We start from the raw sequence: 7,830 nt of genomic DNA, 5'->3' as shown, positions 1-7,830 counted from the left end.
CGGGAAGAAGTACATCATAGGCACTCCCTGTGGAGAAATCCTTGCCCCCTAATCCCCTAATAGAAAGCGTTGATCCTGGTCCGACAATGAATGAAGTCCTCCAACATAACCAAAAGATAAACCAAATCATGCGAGGCGGTAAAGATTAAACGATTCCGCAGGTTAGCTTCCAAACCGAAATGCACAATATTTGCACCCTAATCATGGGAACCTCGGAGCGGGAGAAAGGATAGGGAATGTGATAGCTAGTGGTCTTGTAGTGAGCCAAGTGTCCTAGCAATAGGTTGAAGTACCATTGTTGGTAAATACAAAGGTTATATTTTGCAGGGTAGGCATATGGTGGTTGATGGTTTTGCAAAGGTAGGAAGTGTTGGAGGCTGGGGCTACAAAAGCATTTGGGTGTTGCAAGCATAGGCAATCTAACCAAGGAGTGCTATTGAGGAGAAATGATTTTACAACAAACTTCATAATTAAGTAATTTACACCCTATTTTAAAAATGAAATAATATCTAAAATACAATATATTTACTGAATTGCAACATGCCATTTATCCAATTTACAATTCTTAACTACTGCACTAGGGCTAATAAAAGCCATACAACCGCACTACTACAGAAATGGACAAAACAAATTGCTCACTGATCAAACATATGACGACCGGGTGGACGGCACAACGTATACTCTTACTACCCTTACCATCTACCCTGCGAAAACCCACCGACTCAAAAGTCAGAACGGGTTCCAGGTCTGTGGCACGCTCTGACGCGTGTAGCCGTCGTCGACGCTCCACTCGGGCTTCGGGTCACCGCGGCTCCCTTCCACCATGTCGCCTAGCAGGTCCCTGAAGCTCGTGAACGGCAATGACGCCACGGGCCAGTGGTGCACAACCGGAAGGATGCCAGTGGGGTGCTCTTGCTGCCCATAGTAGCCGTCCGTGATCTCGGCCATCTGCGTCCGGCCAACGACATTGATAGGTGCTACGGGCAGCAGCACCGGCGCCACGCCAAGGTCGCTGCTCAAGGAACCTGACGACTCGTCGGAGGCCGGTGTTGGGGCGGCGGTTGTGCTTTTGTAGAACACCCTGCACAGCACCCAGTCCTCCTGCGTTTTGCAATATTTCCATTTTAGCACTTGTGTTCTCTCTAGATAATTGGATTTGATGGACACTTGATGATTCAAGCTGGTGCCTATTGCCTGACGACCTTGAAAAATAGGATAATAATAAGATACTACTACCTCTTTTCATAAATAGTACTCCCTCCGTCCGGAAAAGCTTGTCCCAAGCTTGTCCATCAAATGGATGTATTTAGCACTAACTTGGTGCTAGATACATCCATTTGATGGACAAGTTTTTCTGGACGGAGGGAGTATTGTACTACTAAATCTGCAACACTTGTTTTGGATGGAGGAAGTATAAACTAATCTTCTTTTTTGCGAGAAAATTGTTCGGTTGTGACCTTAAGGAGTCATGATAGCCACATGTTCTTACCAGCCAACAGGCTGCTAGAATTTTCCATAACAAAAGAAATTGGCAACTTGGGATGCCATTGTCAAAATATTTTTTGTCAACTTGAGCTTCACCTCTGACAGAAAAAAGGAAGTCAAAATTGGAAAAAACGATAATGAGACGGTCAGATCCTTTTCAAAGCAGTATCACGTTGTTTAATGCCGCGCTGATGCATGGCGACGGCGCCAAGCGAACGACCTTGGACGTTGCCTTCACCAAACCTTGGAACGACATTGGTGATATGCCATACTATGTGTGTACCATGTTTGCATTTCGATAAGCTAGACTAGGTCACCAACAATGATTGCCTAGTGGCATGTATAGTCGTCGTAAGTATACGTATTTTATCTTATCGGGATCGACGCAGCACGTACCGAATCGTACGTACAGCTAGACAGAATACCAAAGAAATATTTTGTCTGGCGGTCAAAATTAGCAATGTTCAACTATATGCAGCAGACGAATAAGCCACCTTCCTCTGCACGAACGGCCGGGAGTGAAACAATACAAAAAGGCTACGCCCAATCAGTGGGTACATTTTCTCTATACGCCTCCCTCCCAAAGGGGAGCCGGATTCCATTTCTTGTTATAACTGGAAAACATAATCAACGAGTACTATTACTGTCTGACTCCTCCGTGCATAATCAACTGTAAAACTAATTTATAATAGCACACGCTGGCAGTGGCAAGCAAACTCCTAATTCATGCAAACATGCAACGCATGCGAGCCGTCGATCCGCGACGGTCATCGGAACGTGTGGCGTGCATGAAGTGTAGAAGTGGGACACGTACCTCGAGGAGAAACGGCGGCGAGCCGTCGTGGGGGGTGGCGAGCTGGCGGTGAACCGAGCGCGGCGGGCGTCCCTCGACGCGGAACTCGTGCATGACCCACTCTGTCTTGGTTCCCCGGGGGGCTCTCCCCAGGTAGAAGACGAGCGTCTTGCGCATCCCGACGACCGCCGCCGCGCCGTCGCCGGTGATGACGCGGTCCTTGCCCGTGGCCTTCCAGTAGCCGGTGTGCGTGGCGCGGTTGGTGCGCTGCCCCGTCGCGTACTTGCGGTCGTGCCGGCTGAAGAAGTACCACTCCTTGCCGCCCACGCACGCCGCGTCTGCGTGCATGCAACAATGGGTAAGAGACGACGAGCAGGATGACTAAAATCAGCAGTATTGAACTGCATATGATGATTCTAGGTTAATGAAGTTGTGCTAATTGCAAAAAAAGCTAATTAATGAACTGAATATAAGGATTCTAGGATGACTAACATTGGCCGTATTCTCTTTGCAAGAAAATAAATCAACAGTATTGAACTGCATATAATGATTCTAGGTTGATGAAGTTGTGTGAATTGCAAAAGAAAATAAAATCTAATTCATGAACCGAATATAAGGATTCTAGGATGACTAACATTACCAGTATTATATTTTCAAGAAAATAAATCATCATCATTGAACTGAACATGATGGTTCTACTTTACTGTTTTCCGATATGAATATGCTCTAATCGTGCATGTAGCACCAGGGTTTCGTGGTGTAGTTGGTTATCACGTCAGTCTAACACACTGAAGGTCTCCGGTTCGAACCCGGGCGAAGCCATTATCATCTTTTTCCAGGTGATTTCTTTCCTTTTTTGCCATTCAAAACTGAAAAATGTTTCCTTCTGCTGGCTGGGTGCATGATGGAAGGGATGACAGATCGTACCTGGAAGCTCCCATGGCTCGCACTTGTTGAGATCGACGTCGACCATGTCCACGCCGCCACCGCCGCGGCCACCACCGCCGGAGAGCTTGTGGCAGAGGTAGTCCAGCACGAGCTCGTGGTCCCGCGGGTGGAACCGGAACCCCGGCGGCAGCCTCGCCTCCACCATGCTCATCGAGCTGCTCATTTTCGCCCTCCCAGAGCTCTTGAAACAGACAGGAAAAAGATTGGATAGATAGAGGAGAAGTACACGACCGAACACGATGGGGCCGGGGCAGGGGCAGGGGCCAGTATTAATAGAGGAAGAGATCTCGCTAGCCATGGCCCCCTTGTGAGCATGTCACCACGAAAGTGATCCTGACGCAACGGCGATGCCCACTGTGGGATGATGCAAATTCTTTTGAACCAGTCGTATGTCACAGAAAATAAAAAATGGCGCCGGTGGGTGATTATTCATTGCTACTCTGGATATTCCCTATCTCCCAGGTCTCGGTCAAACAGTAACTGCCTACCAGGTGATACGACGGCCAGATACTCAGATTCATGGTCCATGGTTCATCGCGTCGATCTATCCGGCCGTCTGCTTAGCTCTCAGAAACTTCAGATAAAACCGACGGCGACCGCCAATACGGCGACGGGGGTGATCTATCGTGATCCAAGGACACGACAAGCCAGAAATGCGCTATCCTCAGCCAGAGGGCTAATCCAAAACTGCCGAACTAACACTGTCTTGTGACCTCTGACAAACACCGGACGACCAACCGGTAGATCATTTGCGTGTTCTTGGCCGTCGCTCCCATCCCATGGCAGTGGCAGACAACCGCTTCAAGCAGAAGACCTTTTGTTACTGTGCTACTGTGACTGCCTGACTGGTGATACCATGTCAAAGACTTTTTTACGTCCGGCAACCGCCGACTGCCTAAAGGATGGAAGGATTGGTTGAGTTAAAAGATGGCAAAGAAAAAGATGGTGACAACCTCCCACAAAAAGAGATGGCGCAGAGTTGAAGTTGGTTTTCACTTTCAGTATGCAGTGTCCATCGATCGCCATCGACTTTGCAGCTGAAAGAAAAGAGTTCTTCCAACTGAACCTGCGCCTTTTCATCCTTGTTTTGGTAAATTCCGGGTGGAGGAGAAGGTGAAGAAATGGCGCCTACTGTTGTCGCCGTCGGCAGTCGGCAGTTGACAAGTCCATCGCACATACCCCTTTCCTCACTTCTTTCTGTAGATATGTATGTGCACGTCCTTTTCAGTTCAGTGACAAGGGGGTAAAACGATAGCGTTTGTTCTTGTCTAACGAATCAGTATTCTGTTTATGTGCACACCCCTTTTGCCCGATTCAGATCCAGGGGATGCAGCAGGGCGCCGTACAGTAGTACAGTGCCATCGATCATAGTCAAGTCTGAACTAGACTTTGAAAAAAAAAGTCTACTCTCTGAAGCGAACAAAATCAGCTGCTGCTGTCTGGACTTCTGATCACATGATAAGGAGCGGTAGTAGTGCAGGTTGTCCACTCTTCTCAGGAGATAGTCATGTCGGTCCTTTTCAGGGAGGGAGATCTAGTGAGCATTAAGAATGAACCTGCAGCTGTAGGAGGAGATCTAGCCGGGCATCGATCCATCCTGCCATGCCAGACAAGTCAAAACTCAGGAGATGCATATGCAAGCAGGAGCGTGTGTGATGGATGCACCTGAACAAAAGGCCATGTCAAACACGTAAGGCCAAGATCTCCGCGGGAGGCTGTCGGCGTGGTTACCAGCTCCCCGTAGGCAGATGGTCTAAATTCCTCAAACAAATTCAAGTGGGGAGCGTAGCAGCCGTTATGTGGCCAGTAGCCAATCAGCGTGCAAGGAAAACGGAAGCAGTGAGGCAAGGCAAGGGGGCACCAGCAGTTCATATCTACTCCTCCCAAAAGCAAAATGAAAATGGAAGAAACAAATACACCAACATCTACTAATAACTTCTGTTTGTTTTAGTTAGTAGAACCGAACGTTGCTTTAGAGGTGAAATGAGGTGACACTGGCACCTCATTTCTAGCTCCCAGAAGGAAAAGAAAAATAGAAGGAAAAAAAATACACTAGGATCTAGCATCTCATAGATTAGTTTTATCTAGGATTTGCTTAGATGATGGAAGGACCATCCTCCGGTTCTCAGCATTTTGCAATCCTGCAAAGATACACTAAACCAAAAGGTTACTCAAGTGATGTCTTAAACGTCATGGCCTAATAACTTGCGAAAGACAAAATCATGCTATGAGGTAGCTAAGAGCATCTACAGCCCGGCGCCCCAAACCTGGTCACTGACCGGTCACGAAAATTCAACCCAGAGAGGCGCCTCAAAACGGGTCTCAAACGCCCGGCCTGACCGACACCCCTCGTATTCAACACAAGTATGGGCGGATATGGGGCGCCCGAGCGCGCCAGTCACGTCGGATCTGGTTCACGCTGGCCCACCCGATTTCACATATGTTCCTCCTCATCCGGTTGTCGGACCAAACCCTAGCCACTTCACTCCACTCCACTCAACTCCTCTCCGCCACCCAAGCTCCCGACGATCTCCGGCCTTCTCCAGCTTGGCGGCCAGCTAATCTGACTCTGACTAGTCCGGATCTGTCGATTGGGGTGTCATACCGTGCGGGTTGGAGGAGGCAATGGTCGTCCACATTGCACTCCGTCACTCCCTGAAGGACAACGCCCAACCGACGGCAGGATCTGTCCAGCGTGACTCCATAGCGTCGGCGCAACGTGCGGTCGGATCCTCGCAGTCCCTGGAGCCTTCAAATCTCCACTTCTCCATCACCGGTCCAGCGGAGTATGAGTCCCACTTGGACCGGTGTGCCCGCCGTGGGAAGGAAAGGACAAGGGCCGCGAAGGCCCGCCTCCCTGCCAACATGGCGGCGGCGGAGGTGGCTGATGCAGCGGCGCAAGCAGCCGCATAGGAGGGAGCCATCCCCGCCCGCATTGCAAAGAAGCGGCAGCGGAGGAACACGCGCGTCCTCTACGGAGAGCAGAACCGGGCTGTCCCTACTGCGTCTTCGATCGATATTTCCATGAAAAGGACGGCAAGGGCGCCGGGACGGGCAAGGGTTTAATACAGATTGCTCCAGCGATATTCTTTCACTGGTACAAGGCATACCCATCAACTACAAGGTGTCTGCAACGACTTCAACAATCTCAAAATCTGTAAACGCAATCTATCGAAGGTGCTCATAGGAGTAAAATGGGTGTGCATGTGTACATTCCTAATGTGAGTGTGCTTGCGTGTGTGTGTGTGTAAACGTATGTGTTGTTTCTATGGAAAAAAGAAAAGAGTCGTGGTTGTTTTGTCAAGGAAATAACAAGTTGAACATACTCTGGTAAGAGTTCCCCATACAATTTGTCAGCGGGCAAGGGTGCTGCGAATACTGCCAAGAATACCGTTTTCATCTGAAGATGGCACTGTTACTGCCCCCTGTGCCAAGACACCCCACGATGCATGAGCACACATTGCGTGCTATGGTAAACGAACAACCCGAAGGAAACTTCCTCTTCGGTTTCAGATAAGATTGGAAGCTTAATTATATTTCTAGCACACGCCCAAGTGATCCGAGCTGGCACATTCGTTGAACCTGACGGAGATTGAGGCTTGGCGCCATCTGCAACTTACCCAGCAGAGCATGTCACACGTGCGCATTTGCGACGAATCGGCCGATGATCCAACTGGTGAGCTAACCCCGCGAAGACGTGAGGACGATTCACCGGGCTGACCTCTCTGACTGCATATAAAAATGGGTTTATTCCTTGTTGAGAGGATTCAGCAAACGGCACCTCCATTTGCGCACCCGTCACTCCGTCAGATAAGATAAATTCAGAAGCTTTGTAAGCTGTTTCTTGTAATCTTGTCGTGTACTCGTGTGGCTCTTCGGTACGGGTACTTGTCGGAGGTGCTGACTCAGCTCAACCAATTCAAAAAAAAATTGGTTCAGCTCAAGAAAATCAGAACAAAAAAATATCAGTCGCTGCCATATCTGAATGCTACCGTGCTTCCGACATACGGAGTATAATTAAGTCATGGAAAATCACCGCTGTGTGGTAACAAAATCACTGCTATTTGGATAGTGTACGCATCTTGCACTTCAAATGCAATGAATTACGGTTGGGTGGATCATCTGGATGCCGATGTGAAAGATAATCAATTCTTTATTTTTAAGAAACACATCAAATGTTGGTTTTGTTGTTGTTGTTGTTGTTGTTGTTGTTGTTGTTGTTGTTGTTGTTGTTGTTAGAATGGGTATGTCTTGATCATGTGTACTTGTTGAGCTACTGGAGAACACACAATAATTACACCCGATCCAATTAGAGCCTAAGCCTCATAGTTTGTTTGGTCTATTTACAATGGTGTTTCTGTTTTGCATTTTTAAGTTTAGATCAGATTTTGACTTTGAACTTTGGGTGTGGTAAATACGAATTGTATTGATGATGATGCTGGCAATACTTGAAAATTTTGGTTACCTTTTGGTGGCTGAGTTATGCAATATTAGCATCATACCATCTCAAGGTACATTACCACATATTTCCTTGATTATAATCGGGAATTTTAGGTGTAACATAACATTACTATACTAGCAACCGAGCACATTAGCGTTTTTTA

General features: G+C 48.0%; 1 protein-coding gene and 1 non-coding gene across 2 annotated transcripts in view; one reads left to right on the top strand and one right to left on the bottom strand.

Moving 5' to 3' along the window:
• Window positions 1-3,517, bottom strand: part of LOC119351997 (NAC domain-containing protein 72-like) — a 15,897-nt gene extending 12,380 nt beyond the window's left edge. Inside the window, exons 1-3 of the mRNA XM_037618756.1 lie at window positions 3,206-3,517; window positions 2,300-2,616; window positions 831-1,101 (exon numbers count right to left, since the gene is read on the bottom strand). Of these exons, the coding sequence (XP_037474653.1) occupies window positions 831-1,101; window positions 2,300-2,616; window positions 3,206-3,389 (772 nt within the window). The 5' untranslated portion in view covers window positions 3,390-3,517. The remainder of the gene's footprint in view (window positions 1-830; window positions 1,102-2,299; window positions 2,617-3,205) is intronic.
• TRNAV-AAC lies at window positions 3,027-3,100 on the top strand. The gene has a single exon. It is a non-coding gene; the product is annotated as a tRNA-Val (tRNA).
• Window positions 3,518-7,830: the final 4,313 nt, after the last annotated feature.

Source organism: Triticum dicoccoides, chromosome 2A (assembly GCF_002162155.2).
Source record: "Triticum dicoccoides isolate Atlit2015 ecotype Zavitan chromosome 2A, WEW_v2.0, whole genome shotgun sequence".
NCBI lineage: Eukaryota > Viridiplantae > Streptophyta > Magnoliopsida > Poales > Poaceae > Triticum > Triticum dicoccoides.
Note: the sequence above shows the minus strand (reverse complement) of the source record. Positions and strands in the feature narration are given on the sequence as shown.